The sequence below is a fragment of the Pelophylax lessonae genome, assembly GCF_965119305.1.
Source record: "Pelophylax lessonae genome assembly, chromosome: 2".
NCBI classification, from domain to species: domain Eukaryota; kingdom Metazoa; phylum Chordata; class Amphibia; order Anura; family Ranidae; genus Pelophylax; species Pelophylax lessonae.
In genome coordinates this window covers 731,537,828-731,560,396 of record NC_138769.1, presented here as the reverse complement: position 1 = coordinate 731,560,396, position 22,569 = coordinate 731,537,828, and the positions used below count along the sequence as shown (strand labels likewise).

Below are 22,569 nucleotides of genomic sequence, written 5' to 3'. Positions count from 1 at the left end.
TAGAATGCCTCCTTTCCATACATGCAGAGAGGTACATTTAGGAGACTAAGCCACAGGGATTTCAAATTCCCAGACCGGTAAAGCAGCGAGCCAATGTCTCACAGCGGGTGATCACAGGACTCCAGGTTAGCGGGGAGGGGAAATATGGGTTTATGAGGAAGAGGGTACAATGTAAGAGTTCACCTTACAGATTTTCTGTAAAAGGTGAACTTACCTTTTAAAACACCCCTTCCCTCTCCCATTAGTGGTCAGTAGTACTTTAATTCCCCCCCAAAACAATCCCACGATATGTGTGGTCAGCAGCCCTTTACACTCCCCCAATCTACAATCGCTTTTTCCTCCACTGAAGCCGGAGGATTTAAATAGTGTAATAATAATAATAATAATAATAATAATAATAATAATGTAATAATATAAAATAAATTCCCTGTTTACCCCTTCCTCCGCTGTCTACAGATGCCCTGTTTGAGCCCAGGCTGCCAGCGAGCAAAGACCAGGCTTGGTTGCATCATTGTCCGTGTCACCATCAGCATCACAGCTGTTGGATCCACCTCCATGAGATTCTCAATCTCATAGGAGGGGAACCCTGTGTAATCAACTGTGCATGTTTTTTTCTGAAGAAGTCGGCTGATTGGCAGACGAAACGCGTCAACCGGTGACGTCATCACGCCTGGAAATGGAACCCATGTGTCCCCGTACCGATTCTAAGTAGCGACTGTAATGGATAAGAGCTGGCCAGCTTCCACTACACATTGAGACGACGACACCAAAAACATAGGGGCTGGAGAGAGATCCCTAACATGGGCAGGACACTGTACATGCAAACTGGATGACTTCCGTATGAACACTGACAAGCTGAGATCCCTTTGGAAGGTGAAGCAGTGAGTAGAACAAACAGTAGTGGTAGATTTATTTCCCCCGGCTCTGCTTTCATATAACTGGCTTCATTCTTGCATCTCAATATACCTTAACTCCTTATTGCCAGCTTGCCATGCCAAATTAGAATTATTGCATCAGCAGTAAACCTTTTATCTCCCAACAAGCACTGCACATTAAAAAAGCAAAGTGGCCATGTTGAATCACAGCAGAAGCTAGAAAAGATTGGACAGCCATTATACCAACTGACTGTTAAATCACTACTAATGACATTCTTGTCTGCTTCCTGCTCTACTTCACTATCGCTTGCTAGATGCGGTCACTGATTAATTAAATTATCTAGATCTCTCTCCATGGAATTAGCTATCATGACGCATTTCCAACTTATGCACATCAGTTATACCTGTAATAGATATAGAGTCACTCCTCAACCACTGGAGTGAATTGACAAGCTACTAAGCTCATATCCAATTTTAAAAGGGGTATCTCCCCATTCTGGATATCTATTACTTAGATATGGTAGAAAAGATACCTCATATATCGGGGTTGTGCTACAATCTCCTTGTATTTCAGTTCATTTGCATAACGTTCCTTGTGACTTACGGATTGGAAATATCAGCAACACTGGATTGAGCACTTCCATCCAAATATTGGTCAGATTTTACGATTAGCTATAACCTGGGTTCCTCCATCACACTGGGCAACAATCCGGATAGTTTTTACTATTGTTGTTTGTATGATGTAATAATGTTCAATTTTTGGAAGGTTTAATCCTCAAAGTGGACATGTATCCCCACCTACTTAATAGAAGTTCAAATAAACTTTTTTGCATACTAAACTGCATTGTAGTTTATTGGCTATTGTCTGACAGTATGTTTCTTTAGCTGTCATTTTCTTTTTAATTATGTGGCAGTTTCCCCCTGGCTCCCGATTTGTAATGCTGGATTCCTTACGGAGGCTGCAAGAGACTTTACTTGCAGTTCTTTCATTGCACAAAGAAATCATCTGCATCAAATCGGTGGCAGGCTGCAGTGACAAGCTGTGTCTGGTGACAAGCTGCGTCTGGTGGCAGGCTGAAGTGACAAGCTGCATCTGGTGGCAGGCTGCAGTGACAAGCTGCATCTGGTGGCAGGCTGCATCTGGTGGCAGGCTGCAGTGACAAGCTGCATCTGGTGGCAGGCTGCAGGGACAAGCTGCATCTGGTGGCAGGCTGCAGGGACAAGCTGCATCTGGTGGCAGGCTGCAGGGACAAGCTGCATCTGGTGGCAGGCTGCATCTGGCGGCAGGCTGCAGTGACAAACTGCGTCTGGTGGCAGGCTGCAGTGACAAGCTGCGTCTGGTGGCAGGCTGCAGTGACAAGCTGCGTCTGGTGGCAGGCTGCAGTGACAAGCTGCGTCTGGTGGCAGGCTGCAGTGACAAGCTGCGTCTGGTGGCAGGCTGCAGTGACAAGCTGCGTCTGGTGGCAGGCTGCAGTGACAAGCTGCATCTGGTGGCAGGCTGCAGTGACAAGCTGCGTCTGGTGGCAGGCTGCATCTGGCGGCAGGCTGCAGGGACAAGCTGCATCTGGTGGCAGGCTGCAGGGACAAGCTGCATCTGGTGGCAGGCTGCAGTGACAAGCTGCATCTGGTGGCAGGCTGCATCTGGCGGCAGGCTGCAGTGACAAACTGCGTCTGGTGGCAGGCTGCAGTGACAAGCTGCGTCTGGTGGCAGGCTGCAGTGACAAGCTGCGTCTGGTGGCAGGCTGCAGTGACAAGCTGCGTCTGGTGGCAGGCTGCAGTGACAAGCTGCGTCTGGTGGCAGGCTGCAGTGACAAGCTGCGTCTGGTGGCAGGCTGCATCTGGCGGCAGGCTGCAGTGACAAGCTGCGTCTGGTGGCAGGCTGCAGTGACAAGCTGCATCTGGCGACAAGCTGCAGTGACAAGTGACACTGACTCTGCATTATGGTGAGAGTTGAAGTATTTCATTACATAATAATACAAAGCAATAATAGAAATACTGCCTTTCAATCATCCTACCATCATATCAGCTAACACCCGCCCCCCAGCCCTTGGCAAAATTTTCTTCCACAAAAGTAGTCCCTGGTGCCAAAAAGGTTGGGGGACCGCCACTTTACATTAGTGATTGATGTGACTGGTCATCAAACCAATCACATGGCACAGAGATGCTCCAATCAGCGCTTTAGCTGATGCTGTATACTGACAGCGGGATTAGCCCTTTTATGCCCGTGTTGGGTGCATGCAGTACACCAACCTAAACAAACGATGTACAGGTATGTCCACTCGCCCTAGTAAGGGAGTCGTCTGATCATTGTAACTAAATGACACAAAGTGGTTAAAGAAGACTATTTCAGAACACTTTTACAAGATTCCCAGCCAGTACTCTGGCAGACAAAGAAAATGTAATGTTCATCAATTTTATGTCAGAATCTGGAGCCCGATAAACCACAAAGCTCAGCGATAGCGAGAGTAGCAATCAGGCCTGGACGGATAGAAAGAAGAGGTGCGGCAATGCCGATGGGTGTCCAATCTTTGGGAGCACAATGAAGCAGATGAGGGTCGAGTAGAAGACGAATCATAAATCCGATAAGAAAAAAAAGGAAGCCTGCTTATCATAAATAGGACTAGATTGAAGGAGGGCCATGAAAAATATCACAACGATGTGTTCAATGATGTTGTATAAAATGGTTTCATTTAGTGTGATCAGTGAGGTCTGAGAAAAATCAGGTGGGAGGCATGATGTGGTCACTGACACTGTACACTTATAGGGCCTATGATGTAGTTATAAACAGATGGGTTATTTGGCTTTACGGAGCTCAGGACAGACAGTTGTGCTGCTGGATGAAGTCAACAAGATTGAACAAACCCAGATGTGCCATAGTGTGTGGTCACTGAGGTTCAGGCTGGCAGACATAGATTGGACTTATGTTTCACCAAGGATAGTAATAATAGGTGGAATGTAGGGTGTGGTCCCTGTGCTGAAACTGGCAGTGGGCACTTAGATATGTTAACGATACAGGGCAGGAACACAGACTTCGTTTCATCGGTGGGCAAAAGGGGCTGGAAGAATTTTCTTTACTGACAGACAAGTAAAAAGTAGCTGACTAAATGAATGCCATAAAAGAGGGTAAACATGAGGAGGACAGCAGATGATGATAGAAGAAAATTACTCTAGGTCATCATTGCAGAGGAGGAACAAACAAGACGCAGAAAGCCAAGACGAGGGGAAATGGGGGGGAGCCCCAGGAGGCCAAGACGAGGGGAAACGGGGGGGGCCCAGGAGGTCAAGACGAGGGGAAACCGGGGGGGCCCAGGAGGCCAAGACGAGGGGAAACCGGGGGGGCCCAGGAGGCCAAGACGAGGGGAAACCGGAGGGGCCCAGGAGGCCAAGACGAGGGCAAACCAGAGGGGCCCAGGAGGCCAAGACGAGGGCAAACCAGAGGGGCCCAGGAGGTGAGGATGACAGGATGAGGAAGACAGAAGCCAGAGAAGGACATGAGTAGGAAGACAGAAGTCGGTGAGATCAAGACAGGAAAAACAGAGGCAGGTGAGGGTTGAGGAGATCAGCTGTAGATGTAACAAAGTAGATGAGGGAGGCTTCAAAGTTAGGACAAACGTCTTCTACAGTTCAGTGGAAGGGAATAACAGGCTTTGTGCTTTACCTTCTGGTGCAATCCAGGCTGGAGAATACATGCGGCCCGGACACTGGAAGGAAAGCTTTACATCCGCCATACTGACACGAGCCGTCATATCTTCATCTATCTGCAAAAAAATGAAATTACATTATGGTCCCACAACTGAATTCTCCTCTGTAGAATTCTAGGTTCATCTAAATAGTGATATCTACATAGCAGAAGAATGGACATGTTGCAAAATTGGTCTGCTGAGGGATTTGAACAGCAAAAGGAAGGATGGGATTGGTCATTATACAAGACAGGTGATATCAGACAGCAGAGTTAATGAGATTGGATAGAATCTGGACAACGATCTTTGTCGCAGGTTGCCACAGGCCCTACACTACTCACCATGACACTACGGCTGTTTAAGTAATGGCGAGGAATAAGAGGCTCCAATGTGTGAAGAAACGCCATGCCACGGGCAATGTCTAAGGCAAACTTGACCGCCTGGCACTGGTCAACCACCAAGTCTGTGTGGACAAAACAGACATCAGGAATAATAACTGAACACAGAGAGATTCCCCCACCCCCATCCCTCCCAGACAACATGATTATTCGCCACCTGCTCCAGCCAATGACAACAGACTGGACCAAAATAGTAGATCAACCAATAGAAGTATAAACTCCCCACAGGTAATGACTCCAATAGCTATGAACAGGTAGGTACCCCTATCCAAACCAATACTCACTGGTTCCCTCATGCAGAACATTGTACAGAGATCCGTAGGGCATCCAATGGGTGATGAGCACAGGATGAGGGGCGGGTGGAGACTGACATGCACCCAGAACTGGAAGGACATTGGGGTGAGAGAATATCCTATGGAGGACAAGACGACACGGGGTGCACAGTGAGGAACGGAGACAAATGGAACAGCAAACTATGAATTTGTACATAAATTATGACCATGCCTTCTATACTGGTAGGGATGCGTGTACTATGACAGTGCCACCTACAATGGTAGGGGCGTGCATACTATGACAGTGACCCTTACACTGGTAGAGGTGTGTGTGTGCTAGGACAACGTCTCCTATACTGGTAGAGGTGTGTGTGTGCTAGGACAACGTCTCCTATACTGGTAGAGGTGTGTGTGTGCGCTAGGACAACGTCTCCTATACTGGTAGAGGTGTGTGTGCTAGGACAACGTCTCCTATACTCGTAGAGGTGTGTGTGTGTGCTAGGACAACATCTCCTATACTGGTAGAGGTGTGTGTGTTTGCGCTAGGACAACATCTCCTATACTGGTAGAGGTGTGTGTGTGTGTGTGCGCTAGGACAACGTCTCCTATACTGGTAGAGGTGTGTGTGCTAGAACAACGTCTCCTATACTGGTAGAGGTGTGTGTGCTAGAACAACGTCTCCTATACTGGTAGAGGTGTGTGTGCTAGAACAACGTCTCCTATACTGGTAGAGGTGTGTGTGTGCTAGGACAACGTCTCCTATACTGGTAGAGGTGTGTGTGTGCTAGGACAACGTCTCCTATACTGGTAGAGGTGTGTGTGTGTGTGCTAGGACAACGTCTCCTATACTGGATACTGGTAGAGGTGTGTGTGTGTGTGTGTGCTAGGACAACGTCTCCTATACTAGTAGAGGTGTGTGTGCGCTAGGACAACGTCTCCTATACTGGTAGAGGTGTGTGTGCTAGGACAACGTCTCCTATACTGGTAGAGGTGTGTGTGTGCTAGGACAACGTCTCCTATACTGGTAGAGGTGTGTGTGTGTGTGTGTGTGTGTGTGCGCTAGGACAACGTCTCCTATACTGGTAGAGGTGTGTGCTAGAACAACGTCTCCTATACTGGTAGAGGTGTGTGTGTGCTAGGACGTCTCCTATACTGGTAGAGGTGTGTGTGTGTGTGCTAGGACAACGTCTCCTATACTGGTAGAGGTGTGTGTGTGTGCTAGAACAACGTCTCCTATACTGATAGAGGTGTGTGTGCTAGGACAACGTCTCCTATACTGGTAGAGGTGTGTGTGCTAGGACAACGTCTCCTATACTCGTAGAGGTGTGTGTGCTAGGACAACGTCTCCTATACTCGTAGAGGTGTGTGTGTGTGTGTGCGCTAGGACAACGTCTCCTATACTGGTAGAGGTGTGTGTGCTAGAACAACGTCTCCTATACTGGTAGAGGTGTGTGTGTGCTAGGACAAAGTCTCCTATACTGGTAGAGGTGTGTGTGTGCTAGGACAACGTCTCCTATACTGGTAGAGGTGTGTGTGTGCTAGGACAACGTCTCCTATACTGGTAGAGGTGTGTGTGTGTGTGTGTGTGTGCTAGGACAACGTCTCCTATACTAGTAGAGGTGTGTGTGCGCTAGGACAACGTCTCTTATACTAGTAGAGGTGTGTGTGCGCTAGGACAACGTCTCCTATACTGGTAGAGGTGTGTGTGCTAGGACAACGTCTCCTATACTGGTAGAGGTGTGTGTGTGTGTGCTAGGACAACGTCTCCTATACTGGTAGAGGTGTGTGTGTGTGCTAGGACAACGTCTCCTATACTGGTAGAGGTGTGTGTGTGTGTGCTAGGACAACGTCTCCTATACTGGTAGAGGTGTTTGTGCGCTAGGACAACGTCTCCTATACTGGTAGAGGTGTGTGTGTGTGCTAGGACAACGTCTCCTATACTGGTAGAGGTGTGTGTGTGTGTGTGTGCGCTAGGACAACGTCTCCTATACTGGTAGAGGTGTGTGTGTGTGTGTGTGTGTGTGCTAGGACAACGTCTCCTATACTGGTAGAGGTGTGTGTGCTAGGACAACGTCTCCTATACTGGTAGAGGTGTGTGTGCTAGGACAACGTCTCCTATACTGGTAGAGGTGTGTGTGCTAGGACAACGTCTCCTATACTGGTAGAGGTGTGTGTGCTAGGACAACGTCTCCTATACTGGTAGAGGTGTGTGTGCTAGGACAACGTCTCCTATACTGGTAGAGGTGTGTGTGCTAGGACAACGTCTCCTATACTGGCAGAGGTGTGTGTGCTAGGACAACGTCTCCTATACTGGTAGAGGTGTGTGTGCTAGCACAACGTCTCCTATACTGGTAAAGGTGTGTGTGCTAGCACAGCGTCTCCTATACTGATAAAGGTCTGTGTGTGTGCTAGGACAACGTCTCCTATACTGGTAGAGGTGTGTGTGCGCTAGGACAACGTCTCCTATACTGGTAGAGGTGTGTGTGCTAGGTCAACGTCTCCTATACTGGTAGAGGTGTGTGTGTGTGTGTGCTAGGACAACGTCTCCTATACTGGTAGAGGTGTGTGTGTGTGTGTGTGTGTGCGCTAGGACAACGTCTCCTATACTGGTAGAGGTGTGTGTGTGCTAGGACAACGTCTCCTATACTGGTAGAGGTGTGTGTGTGTGCTAGGACAACGTCTCCTATACTGGTAGAGGTGTGTGTGTGTGTGCTAGGACAACGTCTCCTATACTGGTAGAGGTGTGTGTGTGCTAGGACAACGTCTCCTATACTGGTAGAGGTGTGTGTGCTAGGACAACGTCTCCTATACTGGTAGAGGTGTGTGTGCTAGGACAACGTCTCCTATACTCGTAGAGGTGTGTGTGTGTGTGTTAGGACAACATCTCCTATACTGGTAGAGGTGTGTGTGCGTGTGTGTGCTAGGACAATGTCTCCTATACTGGTAGAGGTGTGTGTGTGTGCTAGGACAACGTCTCCTATACTGGTATAGGTGTGTGTGTGTGTGTGTGTGCGCTAGGACAACGTCTCCTATACTGGTAGAGGTGTGTGTGTGCTAGGACAACGTCTCCTTTACTGGTAGAGGTGTGTGTGTGTGTGCTAGGACAACGTCTCCTATACTGGTAGAGGTGTGTGTGTGCTAGGACAACGTCTCCTATACTGGTAGAGGTGTGTGTGTGTGCTAGGACAACGTCTCCTATACTGGTAGAGGTGTGTGTGTGTGTGCTAGGACAACGTCTCCTATACTGGTAGAGGTGTGTGTGCTAGGACAACGTCTCCTATACTGGTAGAGGTGTGTGTGCTAGGACAACGTCTCCTATACTGGTAGAGGTGTGTGTGCTAGGACAACGTCTCCTATACTGGTAGAGGTGTGTGTGCTAGGACAACGTCTCCTATACTGGCAGAGGTGTGTGTGTGTGTGTGTGCTAGGACAACGTCTCCTATACTGGTAGAGGTGTGTGTGTGTGTGTGTGCTAGGACAACGTCTCCTATACTGGTAAAGGTGTGTGTGCTAGGACAACGTCTCCTATACTGGTAGAGGTGTGTGTGCTAGGACAACATCTCCTATACTGGTAGAGGTGTGTGTGCTAGGACAACGTCTCCTATACTGGTAAAGGTGTGTGTGCGCTAGCACAGCGTCTCCTATACTGATAAAGGTCTGTGTGTGCTAGGACAACGTCTCCTATACTGGTAGAGGTGTGTGTGTGCTAGGACAACGTCTCCTATACTGGTAGAGGTTTGTGTGTGCTAGGACAACGTCTCCTATACTGGTAGAGGTGTGTGTGCTAGGACAACGTCTCCTATACTGGCAGAGGTGTGTGTGTGTGTGTGTGTGCTAGGACAACGTCTCCTATACTGGTAGAGGTGTGTGTGTGCTAGGACAACGTCTCCTATACTGGTAGAGGTGTGTGTGTGCTAGGACAACGTCTCCTATACTGGTAGAGGTGTGTGTGCTAGGACAACGTCTCCTATACTGGCAGAGGTGTGTGTGTGTGTGTGTGTGTGTGTGTGTGTGTGCTAGGACAACGTCTCCTATACTGGTAAAGGTGTGTGTGCTAGGATAACGTCTCCTATACTGGTAGAGGTGTGTGTGCTAGGACAACGTCTCCTATACTGGTAGAGGTGTGTGTGCTAGCACAACGTCTCCTATACTGGTAAAGGTGTGTGTGCTAGCACAGCGTCTCCTATACTGATAAAGGTCTGTGTGTGCTAGGACAACGTCTCCTATACTGGTAGAGGTGTGTGTGTGCTAGGACAACGTCTCCTATACTGGTAGAGGTGTGTGTGTGCTAGGACAACGTCTCCTATACTGGTAGAGGTGTGTGTGTGCTAGGACAACGTCTCCTATACTGGTAGAGGTTTGTGTGTGCTAGGACAACGTCTAGGACTGTGCCCCTATACCAGTAGAGGTATTTTTAGTATGACAAGGTCTTCCATACAGGTAGGTGTGTGTACTAAAGGAGTGCCCCCTATACTAGTAGAGGTGGGTAAACAGTGAGTGTCTCTTTTACTGGTAGGGATGTGTACTGGGAGCGCACATTCTATACTAATAGGTGTGTGCACTATGACAGTACCCATTATGCTGTTAAGGTGGGTTAACTATAACAGCATCTCCTATACAGTTCGAGACATGCACTATGGTTGTTCCTCCTATATGGGCAGAGGTGGGTGTACTATGATTTTGTCCTGTTATCTTGACAAATATTTTACAATGCTTCACACAAAGGGAAAAAACACAAAATACAATACATACATAATATACAGCTCTGCAGTGGAGCAAAGTTCCAAATACCACAACTGTTGACACATATCAGACTAATAGCTGGAGATATGATCAGTGTAGAACACATCTGATTGATACCACATTGGTGAGGAGTACAGGGAAATGAACTTGTTGTAGGACAGCCTGACACACACCAGTAGCTATGAGTTCTATGGCACACAGAGGACACAATAGGACATCAAAGCCCCTGCAAATCGTCAGATGGTGAGGCCTCACCTCAGTTTGGGATATTCTTCATTAAAGTCACGGCTCTTCCTTGTAGTCCAGTCGCGTATTTTAAGGACCTTGATGACAATGTCATTGCCCTGCCAGCGGCCCTTCCACAACTGCAAGCAGAGGAATTAGGTTTTATTAGTGGGAGCTCAGTCAGGCCACTGGTCAGTATTGCCCTAAGCCGCACTCACCTCTCCAGACTGGTTGTCGTTGAGTTTGTGGCTGAGGGTCAGCTGCTTGAAGTCAATGCCCGCTTGCTTGTTTAGAGTACCGTTACCTGTGAGCAGAGAAAGCGTGGGGAGCAAAAAGGAGGAGAGGATGTCAGTACGGTACAAGATAGGTAGAGGCTGAGTGTAGTTGGAACGGTACAGGTGACAGGCAGTGTCTAAAGGAACTTTGTTCAAGGGAAAAACACAAAGTGCTTTAGTGGTGTGAGGGGTGGGGGGGGGGGGGGCTAAAAAGGGAGGCGGAAGACACATACAGTAAAGTGGGTGAAGTTGAAGTGGTTCTAAAGCCTCAAGGTTTTTCACCTTAATGCTTTCTATGCATTAAGGTGAAAAACCTTCTGTGCTGAAGCTCCCTCCTAGCGCCCCCCCCCCCTTTTTTCTTACTTGAGCCCTATGCGATCCAGCAATGTGCACAAGCGCAGCACCTCCACCCGCTGCCTCTCTTCTCATTGGACAGAATAGCAGCAATAGCCACTGGCTGCTGTCAATCAAATCCTGTCACATGGGAGTGGGGAACTCAGGAGCGAGCCTGCATTGGTTCCCCCAGGGAAAGCACCCAATGAAGAGTGAGGACCACAGCAGAAGATCAAGGCTGCTCTGTGCAAAAAGATTGCACAGAGCATGCAAGTTTAGGCATGTTCGTTATTTTTATTTTTTTATATATATATATATATATATATATATATATATATATAAAATTTGAAGGTTTACAACCACTTTAATCACTTTACCACTAGAGCATTTTGCTGTCTTACGTCTGGGCCACTTTTTTGCGATTCGGCGCTGTGCGACTTTAACTGACAATTGCGCGGTCGTGCGACGCCGTACCCAAACGAAATTGACGTCCTTTTTTCCCACAAACAGAGCTTTCTTTTGGTGGTATTTGATCACCTGTGCGATTTTTACTTTTTGCGCTATAAACAAAAAAAGAGCGTTTATTTTGAAAAAAACAACAATATTTTTAACATTTTTTTTATATGAAATTCCCCCCCAAAAAAGATGTAGAAACCAATTTTTTTTAAAACTTTTTGCCAATTTGTTTTCTGCTACCTATGTTTGATCGCCGCTGCTCCTCCCCTGGCCCGACTCCCGCTCTGTATGAATACAGCGGGAGTGCGCCTCCGGCGGCGCGCGAGCGCCGCCTACAGGGGAGGAGTCTGGCGACGTAGGTCTACGTCGTCAGACGGGAACGAGCCACTTTGCCGCAGTACTATTCAAGTACTCAGCGGTAAAGTGGTTAATAGTAAGGGATGTGGTGTGGGTTGTAGAGAAGTGGATGGCAAGGGGTGTGGTGTAGATGGTATAGAGTAAAGATGGTGGCAAGGGATATGGTGTGGATGATAGAGAAGTTGATGGTAAGGGATGTGGTGTGGATGGTAGAGAAGTTACATAGTTACATAGTAGGTGAGGTTGAATGAAGACAATAGTCCATCCAGTTCAACCTGTGTAGGTGTGTGTGACTGTAATCATCTAACATAGCCTTTAATGTCCTGATCCTTGAGATGCAAGTCTAAGAGTCTTTTGAAAGTCACCATACTACCTGCAGAAACCACCTCTTGTGGTAGAGAATTCCACAATCTTGTAGCCCTAACAGTAAAGAACCCCCCACGTTGCCTGAGGTTAAAACGCTTCTCCTCTAATCGCATTGTATGCCTTTGAGTCCTCATGCAATTCCTTCGAATGAACAGCTTTTTTTCTAAGCTGAGATCCCCATTAAGATATTTATAAATTGCTATCATGTCCCCTCTCAGACGTCTCTTCTCCAGGGAGAATAAATCAAGCGATTGCAGACGCTCCTCATAATCAAGGTCCTCCAATCCCCTAATTAGTTTAGTTGCCCTTCTCTGGACTCTCTCCAGCTCCAACACATCCCTCCTGAGGACTGGCGACCAGAACTGGACAGAATACTCCAGATGCGGTCAGACCAGAGTTTTATAAAGTGGAAGGATTATAGTCTTATCTCTGGAATACATCCCTTTCTTTATGCATGCTAATATTCTGTTGGCTTTGGAAGCTGCCGCTTGACATTGCATGCTGTTGCCTAATCTATCATCAACCAATACTCCCAGATCCTTCTCCATTTTTGATTCCCCCAAGGGTTCCCCTCCTAACGTGTATTGTGTTTTTATGTTTTTAGTCCCCAAGTGCAAAACCTTACACTTCTCCACGTTAAACCTCATTTGCCATGTCGTTGCCCACTCCGTTATTTTGTCCAGGTCATTCTGTAGGATATCTGCTTCATGTTGTGAAGTTATTGCCCTGGCCAATTTTGTGTCATCTGCAAAAACTGATATAGAACTACTGATCCCGACCTCAATGCTGTTTATGAATAAATTGAACAAGGTTGGTCCCAAGACTGAGCCTTGGGGCACCCCGCTTAATACCTCAGACCAGTCTGAGTATGCGCTGTTTATTACCACCCTTTGGACACGCCCTTTTAGCCAGTTCCGTATCCAAGAGCAAACCCTGCTGTCGATACCTGCAGACCTTATTTTATAAATAAAGCGCTTGTAGGGAACTGTATCAAACGCCTTAGCGAAATCCAAGTACACCACATCCACTGGTCTCCCCCTATCCACAGGTCTCCCCCTATCTAGCTCACAGCTCACCTCCTCGTAGAATGCTAAGAGATTGGTTTGACAAGAACGCCCATTTGTAAACCCGTGCTGGTTATTACTGATGATGTTGTTGTCTTTAGCATACTCTACGATATAGTCCCTTATCATCCCCTCCAGAAGTTTACATATTATTGATGTCAAGCTGACAGGCCTATAATTTCCCGGGATATGCCTCTGACCCTTTTTGAATATCGGAATCACGTTAGCCTTCCTCCAATCCCCTGGTACATCTCCTGTCCTAATACTGTCAGCAAAGATCAGGAACAGTGGTCTAGATATAACCTTACTGATTTCCTTGAGCACTCTCGGACGTACGCCATCCGGGCCTGGTGATTTGTTTGTGTTAAGTTTATCCAGTCTTTCCCTGATTTCACCCTCTGTTAGCCATAGTGGCAAGTCCTGTGTATTACTACTAACCATACAGTCATGGTCAGTGTACCCCTCCTTTTCCTGCGTAAAGACTGACGAGAAAAAAAGCATTCAGCACGGTTGCTTTTTCAGTGTCCTCTGAAAAAGCAACCGTGCTGAATGCTTTTTTCTCGTCAGGGATGATTGACGAGAAAAGTTGATGGTAAGGGATGTGGTGTGGATGGTATAGAGTAAAGATGTAAAAAAAAAAAAAAAAAAAAAAAAAAAAAAAAAGAAAGAGAGAAAGAGAAAAAAAGAAAAAGTGAAGTGCAGACAGTAAAGGTGGTGGCGAGAGATATGGTGCAGATATTAGAGAAGTGATGTGGTTGGCAAGGGATGTGCTGTGGTATATTGGAAGAACTGGGTGGAGAAGGAAGCGTATACAGATAGGTGGAAGGTGTGAACAAAGTTCTTGGAGTCTATAGACAGCAGTAATGCGGTTCTCACGTGGTCGGGTCCTGGTGGTTCCTTTCCAGAAAGTGTCCTTATAGGGAATTCTGCTCATACTCTGGCCCATCTTCTCAGCCCGGTCTGTAGAGGACATTGAGGTAAGAATACAGCATATAAAACATTACACCATACACAGGGAGGCTATGGATAGTACGCACCCCGCAGAAGCTCTTTCAGGTGAGGTTTAGCCTTGTCCAGAGGGGTCTCTCCATACTTACTACAGATATAGATCAGTGCACTATTATTCACCAGATCCTACAAGATAAAAAAAGGTTCCCATTAGCAGACAACATTCCTGTATGAACAAGAAGCTCTATCCCCTGAATAAAGTGCTTCCATATCCTCCCATGAACGATATCCCTATCAGAAGCATGTGCTGGTGTCTGATGTTATTGTAGCACAGTGACTGGGCTTTACTGATTCCACACACTTTCCATCCTGAAATACGTGCTGCTAAACCTACCCCTACGGTCTTCTCATGGTAATAGAAAGATGGGGGGGGGGGGGGGGTTTCCAGTCTTCCTCATTTGCCCCAAATCGGCTGAATCAGTTACCAGTTTCTATTGGTTTTGGCAGCATAAATGTACGCTTGGAAAACACCTAATTCCACTAAAACCCAACACAAGGTCTGTATTTGAGATCATCATAGAACTCACATATAATGGTTCATAACCTATTCATAGTGCAGCAAGGAAACATAACCACGATAATATGGAACATCTGACAGCGGGAATATACGCTGTGCACATAGAAAATAGAATATATAACCTTCCCTTCCCTGGAGTGCTCACTGAGTATATACAGTCTATACCAATCCCATCCCAGGAGTACTCAGTGAATATACACAGGGGGCGATTTACTAAAAGCAAATAGGCTGTGCACTTTGCAAAGAGCAGTTGCTTCAGAGCTAAGTAAGTGAGCTAAACCTTCATAATACCCAGTCATATGCTGGGGGAAGGGGGAAATAAAATAAAAAAAAAAAAAAAAAGCATTTTTGCTTGCACATGATTGGATGATGGAAGTCAGCAGAGCTTCTACTCATTTACTAAGCTCTGGAGAAACTGCTCTTGCAAAGTGCACAGTCTATTTGCCTTTAGTAAATCAACCTCACAATGTACAAAGGAACACTTTTCTTGACAATCTTCAAGTAGAGCAACAATTCTTTTTTTTTCAGATCCTCAGAGAGTTCTTTGCCATGAGGTGCCATGTTGAACTTCCAGTGACCAGTATGAGAGAGTGAGAGCGATAACACCAAATTTAACACACCTGCTCCCCGTTCACACCTGAGACCCTGTAACACTAACGAGTCACATGACATCGGGGAGGCAAAATGGCTAACTGGGCCCTAGTTGGACATTTTCACTTAGGGGTGTACTCACTTTTGTGAGATTGTGTGTACACACACACACACATACAGTGGGTACGGAAAGTATTCAGACCCCCTTAAATTTTTCACTCTTTGTTATATTGCAGCCATTTGCTAAAATCATTTAGGTTCATTCTTCTTCCTCATGAATGTACACATAGCACCCCATACTTTTTTTTTTATTGATTTTTAATGTAGATGTGAGGTCTTTGACCCCCAGATCTCACATTAAAGAGGTCCTGTCATGCTTATTTATATTACAAGGGATGTTTTTTTTTTTTTTTTTTTTTATTAAAAAAAAAAAAAGGGACAGATATTGCACTCTCCAGTTTTAGTAAATCAACCCTAGTGTGTACATATAGGACTCTATACTATATAACACTCCCCCCCCCCACCCCATGTATAAGAGGAGGAGTATACCCCCCATGTACATAAAGTAAAGTACACATTTAAAATATCTGCAGTACATATAAAATACATTATGATATACAACACCCCCCCCCCCCCCATGAGCTCTATGTATACCCTGGGGGGGGGGGGGGGCTTACTAAAGCTGCAGAGTGCAAAATCTGGTGCAGCTCTGCATAGAAACTAGGGATAGACCGATATGTTTTTTCTCAGGGCCGATACCGATATTTTTGTCACAACGTATCGGCTGATATTTTGAACATTTATAGTTTTGAAAAATAAAAAGACAATTTTTGACACAAATCTGGTACTGAACATGTTAATTTTTGTTTAATGCTTAATGGCTGGCACCCTGTGGTTGGTGGCTGGCACAGGGCCTGTGGCTGTCTGGCACCCTGTCTGTGGGTGGCTGGCTGTGACAGAGACTATGGCTGGCAGGTACAGAGCCTGTGGCTGGCTGGCAGGCTGGTACAGTGCCCGTGGCTGGCTGGCAGGCTGGTACAGTGCCTGTGGCTGGCTGGCAGGCTGGTACAGTGCCTGTGGCTGGCTGGCAGGCTAGTACAGTGCCCGTGGCTGGCTGGCAGGCTAGTACAGTGCCCGTGGCTGGCTGGCAGGCTAGTACAGTGCCTGTGGCTGGCTGGCAGGCTGGTACAGTGCCTGTGGCTGGCTGGCAGGCTGGTACAGTGCCTGTGACTGGCTGGCAGGCTGGTACAGTGCCTGTGGCTGGCTGGCAGGCTGGTACAGTGCCCGTGGCTGGCTGGCAGGCTGGTACAGTGCCTGTGGCTGGCTGGCAGGCTGGTACAGTGCCTGTGGCTGGCTGGCACTGGGCTGCTGTGGGTGGGTGTATGGCTGTGATACAAGAGACTAGTCCCGACTCCAGACGAGGCTGCCCAAGGCGAGGGAGGCGGCCTAAGAAGGCAAAATGACTCACAAAAATATTGGCAATATCGACCAGTTCCGGGGCCGATACCGATATATCGGGGAAAGTGCATATTGGCCCCCGATATATCACCCTTAACCCATAATCGGTCTATCCCTAATAGAAACCAATCAGCTCCCTCCCCTATATATAGATGGTGCGCCTATAGAACATTATAGAGATCAGCCAGTGAGAACACATTATATATAACTCCCCATCCCCCTCCCAGGATCTCTCTGAAGACACAGCAGCGATACAACTGTCACACACCTCAGCGACTTCATCCTGACCCCAGAAACAAGCATAGTGCAGGGGAGAATTTCCATGTTCGTTAACAGCATTGACATCCGCCTTGTGCTGAATGAGCTGGAAAAAAAAAAAAGTCATCATCATCATCATCATCAATACACAGCACGACTTCCTGCTGCCCAGCCGGTGGATGCAGGGCCATCGAATATTCCATCACCTTCCACCATCACTGCATGCACACAACGTCACTTACCATCAGCAAACTGCTGCACCATAAGGGGGCTGGGCACAGCTGCAAACCTCAACTTGGCGTCAGTTTGAGTCCCTGCATTCTCCCTGGGGTGCAAAGTGTGCTATGCTAACGCATGGCGTGCCTATAATCAGCCCGTGGTCTCACACATTGACACCTCCCCTTTTAATTGGTAGTGGCTCCCAGTAGAAGACATTGTCAGAAAAGCGGCTGCCCATTCAAGAGAGCAGCCCCCACCCCCAACAAGCACAAGGGCCAAATCAGGTGTTCTACAATGCAAGAACATGCTGATATCAGGACAAAGCAGAATGAGAGAGATTAGCTAATCATTCTGCTGCTTCTCCTTTCACTGTCCAATCACAGTCTGGGGGGGGGGGGAGAGGAGAAGACCTGCAGGATTTACTGAACTGCAGCAGAGAAAAAAAAAATCAAGGAAATGCTTTGTGTCGGGGCTGTGCAAGGCTCGGGGCTGTGCAAGGCTCGGGGCTGTGCAAGGCTCGGGGCTGTGCAAGGCTCGGGGCTGTGCAAGGCTCGGGGCTGTGCAAGGCTCGGGGCTGTGCAAGGCTCGGGGCTGTGCAAATCTCGGGGCTGTGCAAGGCTCGGGGCTGTGCAAGGCTCGGGGCTGTGCAAGGCTCGGGGCTGTGCAAGTCTCGGGGCTGTGCAAGTCTCGGGGCTGTGCAAGTCTCGGGGCTGTGCAAGTCTCGGGGCTGTGCAAGTCTCGGGGCTGTGCAAGTCTCGGGGCTGTGCAAGTCTCGGGGCTGTGCAAGTCTCAGGGCTGGATAGACAGAAATACATTGGGGAGATTTTCCTTCACTTTCTTTCCTTTAGATAAAGAAGGAAGCGAGAGGAAATCCCTCCAAATTGAGGAAGCCCTCCCTTGAACAGTTGTCTGGCGACAACCCAAAAATTTGGAATTTTCTGACTTGGTGGCAACAGTGCAACACAGACGGTAATAAAAACCCGAGTGGGTTACTAACCCTTCCCCCTACTCCATCCAAAACTTCAGATACACTTTATGCCTCAACCGCAGCAACCCCACAACAATCCAATGACTGACCCACCTTCTGCACGATGTCCCGGTGGCCGTGGCTGGCGGCCAGGTGGAGGGGAGTGTCATCGCCGCGGTTCATGACATTGATTCGCGCCCCTCTCATGATCAGCATGTCCACAATGTTACTGCGGCCCTCTCGACAGGCCCAGTGCAGGGGGCTGAAGCCGTGGTCATCGCTGGAAGAGGACGCAGGGGGGTTAGCTGGTAACCAAGTGAAAAGAATACGGCCATATAAACTGATGAAGAGTCACTCACCCCTGGTTCAAGTCATTCTCCGTATTATCCAACCACAAACGTACCGCCACCGCGTTCCCTTCCCGGCACTGCGTGAAAATGTCGTCCATGATGGCGAGTTCCTAACAGCTGGCTGTCCACCGATTCTGAGGGGACAAAAATAATGGCATTGGATACCTGTATAAGAATCAGAGGTGCTGTGTACAGGGCGAGCCAGTGATCTCCGTACTGCACTGCGGTATATGTCTGAGATATATACATATATAATAATAGTGTGTGACTGTGGGGACATTAGAGTGTAAGCTCCTCTGGTACAGAGACTGATGTGACTGTGGGGGAAGGGACATTAGAGTGTAAGCTCCTCTGGTACAGAGACTGATGTGACTGTGGGGGGACATTAGAGTGTAAGCTCCTCTGGTACAGAGACTGATGTGATTGGCTCAGTGATCTCTGTACAGCACTGCGGTATATGTTAGAGCTAAATATATGTATAATAATAATAGTGTGTGATGGGGGGAGGGGGACATTAGAGTGTAAGCTCCTCTGCTACAGAGACTGATGTGACTGTGGGGGGACATTAGAGTGTAAGCTCCTCTGGTACAGAGACTGATGTGACTGGCTCAGTGATCTCTGTACAGCACTGCGGTATATGTCAGAGCTATATAAATGTATAATAATAATAATAGTGTGTTACTGTGAGGGGACATTAGAGTGTAAGCTCCTCTGGTACAGAGACTGATGTGACTGTGGGGGAAGGGACATTAGAGTGTAAGCTCCTCTGGTACAGAGACTGATGTGACTGTGGGGGAGGGGACATTAGAGTGTAAGCTCCTCTGGTACAGAGACTGATGTGACTGTGGGGGGGCATTAGAGTGTAAGCTCTTCTGGTACAGAGACTGATGTGACTGTGGGGGGCATTAGAGTGTAAGCTCTTCTGGTACAGAGACTGATGTGACAGTGGGGGGGCATTAGAGTGTAAGCTCCTCTGGTGCAGATGATGTGACTATGGGGGGACATTAGAGTGTAAGCTCCTCTGGTGCAGAGACTGATGTGACTGGCTCAGTGATCTCTGTACAGGACTGCGGTATATGTCAGAGCTAAATATATGTATAATAATAGTGTGTGATGGGGGGGAGGGGGACATTAGAGTGTAAGCTCCTCTGGTACAGAGACTGATGTGATTGGCTCAGTGTTCTCTGTACAGCACTGCGGTATATGTCAGAGCTATATAAATGTGTAATAATAATAATAATAGTGTGTGACTGTGTGGGGGGACATTAGAGTGTAAGCTCCTCTGGTACAGAGACTGATGTGACTGTGGGGGGACATTAGAGTGTAAGCTCCTCTGGTACAGAGACTGATGTGACTGTGGGGGGACATTAGAGTGTAAGCTCCTCTGGTACAGAGACTGATGTGACTGTGGGGGAAGGGACATTAGAGTGTAAGCTCCTCTGGTACAGAGACTGATGTGACTGTGGGGAGACATTAGAGTGTAAGCTCCTCTGGTACAGAGACTGATGTGACTGTGGGGGGACATTAGAGTGTAAGCTTCTCTGGTACAGAGACTGATGTGACTGTGGGGGGACATTAGAGTGTAAGCTTCTCTGGTACAGAGACTGATGTGACTGTGGGGGAAGGGACATTAGAGTGTAAGCTCCTCTGGTACAGAGACGGATGTGACTGTGGGAGGACATTAGAGTGTAAGCTCCTCTGGTACAGAGACTGATGTGACTGTGGGGGGACATTAGAGTGTAAGCTTCTCTGGTACAGAGACTGATGTGACTGTGGGGGAGGGGACATTAGAGTGTAAGCTCCTCTGGTACAGAGACTGATGTGATTGGCTCAGTGATCTCTGTACAGCACTGCGGTATATGTCAGAGCTATATAAAGGTATAATAATAGTGTGTGACAGTGAGGGGACATTAGAGTGTAAGCTCCTCTGGTACAGAGACTGATGTGACTGTGGGGGGACATTAGAGTGTAAGCTCCTCTGGTGCAGAGACTGGCTCAGTGTTCTATATAGGACAAATGATAGGTGGATAGAACAGATAGGAAACAGACAAGTCAGACACATAAGTGACAGATGATGGGCAAAAGGAGCAGACATGTGACATATGATCAGTAGCCAGACACGGCCAAAGGAAAAACATAACAGAGGGCAGACAGGGGGTGATGGGCAGGCAGGTTAGATAGGAATCAGGCAGATCAGGTAAGTGACAGATGACAGACAGATGGGTTGGTAATAACAGGTAGACAGGTGAATAGTGAGGAGAAGAAAGATCAGGAATGTGTGGTACATAAACAGATCAGACCACTTACCAATGACAGGTGACAGATTATACAAATGACTGACAATTTGAAGACAACTCAGATAGGAGAGAGATTGGGTAAGAGATTGGGCAGATGACAGATGAGAAGTAGAAAAATCAGACAGGTGACAGATGACAGATAATAAGTAGACAGGTGACAGATGACAGATGCTAAGTAGACAGACAGGTGACAGATGATAAGTAGACAGACAGGTGACAGATGACAGATGCTAAGTAGACAGACAGGTGACAGATGACAGATGCTAAGTAGACAGACAGGTGACAGATGACAGATGCTAAGTAGACAGACAGGTGACAGATGACAGATGCTAAGTAGACAGACAGGTGACAGATGACAGATGCTAAGTAGACAGACAGGTGACAGATGACAGATGCTAAGTAGACAGACAGGTGACAGATGCTAAGTAGACAGACAGGTGACAGATGATAAGTAGACAGACAGGTGACAGATGATAAGTAGACAGACAGGTGACAGATGATAAGTAGACAGACAGGTGACAGATGATAAGTAGACAGACAGGTGACAGATGATAAGTAGACAGGTGACAGATGATGAGTACACAGACAGGTGACAGATGATGGATAGAGAGATCAGAAAGGAGATTGGTAGACAGATCCAACAGGTGATAGATGACCAGAAGACAGATCAGGCAGGTGACAGATGATAAGTAGACAGACAGGTGACAGATGATGAGTAAGGAGATCATACAGGTAAGATCAGACAGAGAATGGGAAGGCATGGGGGGGGGCAGGTGACAGATGACAACCAGGCATATGGGGGGACAGATGACAACCAGGGGACAGATGACAACCAGGCATAGAGGGGCTAGGTGACAGATGACAACCAGGCATACAGGGGCTAGGTGACAGATGACAACCAGGCATAGAGGGGGGATGAAAGATGACAGCCAGGCATATGGGGGAGGGGGTCAGGCGACAGATGATGTGTCCTCCTATAGGGATGACAGCTGACAGTCACACACGGTAGATTAGCAGTATGGGCGGTGTGCTTGTAGATGACACATTATACCCCTCCCCCCATACAGTACAGGGGGGAGGGGGAAGGAGTTGCACACATACCCTCCCCCCACTTATAGTTTATTGGGGGTGTTCTCTGTAATTTATATCCCCCCCCCCCATATGCTATATCTATACAGCCCCCCCCCCTATGTACACACCCCATTTATAGTACATGGGGGGGGGGGGTCTCTGCCTATAGGAGCCCAGTATACACACACTGTACCCCTCCCCCAGTGTATATACACACCCCATTTATAGTACATGGGGGGGGGGGATCTCTGCCTATGATATACACCCCCCCTGTATATAGGAGCCCAGTATACAGACACACTGTACCCCTCCCCCAGTACACATTGCACACACTGGGCGCTCCACCCCTCATACATGGCACACATTCTCCTCTCCGCATTACCACTCTCCGGTCTGCCGCCTCTCCGCCTCCACCCTCCGTGCACGCTCCTGCCTACAACACCACTACGTGCGCGCTCCCACACACCCACGTCACATTCCCCGGCTGGGTGTCGCTGCAGGGCGGGGCCAGCCCAAAGACATCCAATAACGGAGGGCGAGGGGGCGGGAATTAGGGCACCGAGACCAATGGGAAATAAAGAAAGCTGATGAATGGAGGGGGCGGTTCCTGTGGGAGTGAGCGACCAATAGGCAGCTGGAAGTCCTGGCTGGGGCTGCTCTGCACAGCAGCTGAGCTCATTGACCATATATAGGGAGGTGGAGAGAGACAGCGAGGGTACGTAACCTCAGGGAGGGCCGTACCATTTTACATAGCCTGGAGGGGGGAGGCGGGACCTTCCATGGGGGATT

General features: G+C 47.9%; 1 protein-coding gene across 2 annotated transcripts in view; it reads right to left on the bottom strand.

The window, feature by feature from the left end:
* ILK (integrin linked kinase) overlaps positions 1-22,275 on the bottom strand; it is a 30,333-nt gene extending 8,058 nt beyond the window's left edge. Inside the window, exons 1-11 of one of the 2 annotated variants that reach the window (XM_082245932.1) lie at positions 22,163-22,275; positions 18,422-18,546; positions 18,177-18,342; positions 16,887-16,982; positions 14,082-14,178; positions 13,921-14,004; positions 10,412-10,497; positions 10,224-10,333; positions 5,238-5,365; positions 4,897-5,018; positions 4,534-4,633 (exon numbers count right to left, since the gene is read on the bottom strand). In XM_082245932.1, coding sequence (XP_082102058.1) covers positions 4,534-4,633; positions 4,897-5,018; positions 5,238-5,365; positions 10,224-10,333; positions 10,412-10,497; positions 13,921-14,004; positions 14,082-14,178; positions 16,887-16,982; positions 18,177-18,342; positions 18,422-18,510 — 1,078 coding nt within the window. In that variant the 5' untranslated portion in view covers positions 18,511-18,546; positions 22,163-22,275. Of the gene's footprint in view, positions 1-4,533; positions 4,634-4,896; positions 5,019-5,237; positions 5,366-10,223; positions 10,334-10,411; positions 10,498-13,920; positions 14,005-14,081; positions 14,179-16,886; positions 16,983-18,176; positions 18,343-18,421; positions 18,547-22,134 lie in introns of both variants that reach the window. The other variant, XM_082245933.1, reaches the window with a different exon arrangement.
* Positions 22,276-22,569: the final 294 nt, after the last annotated feature.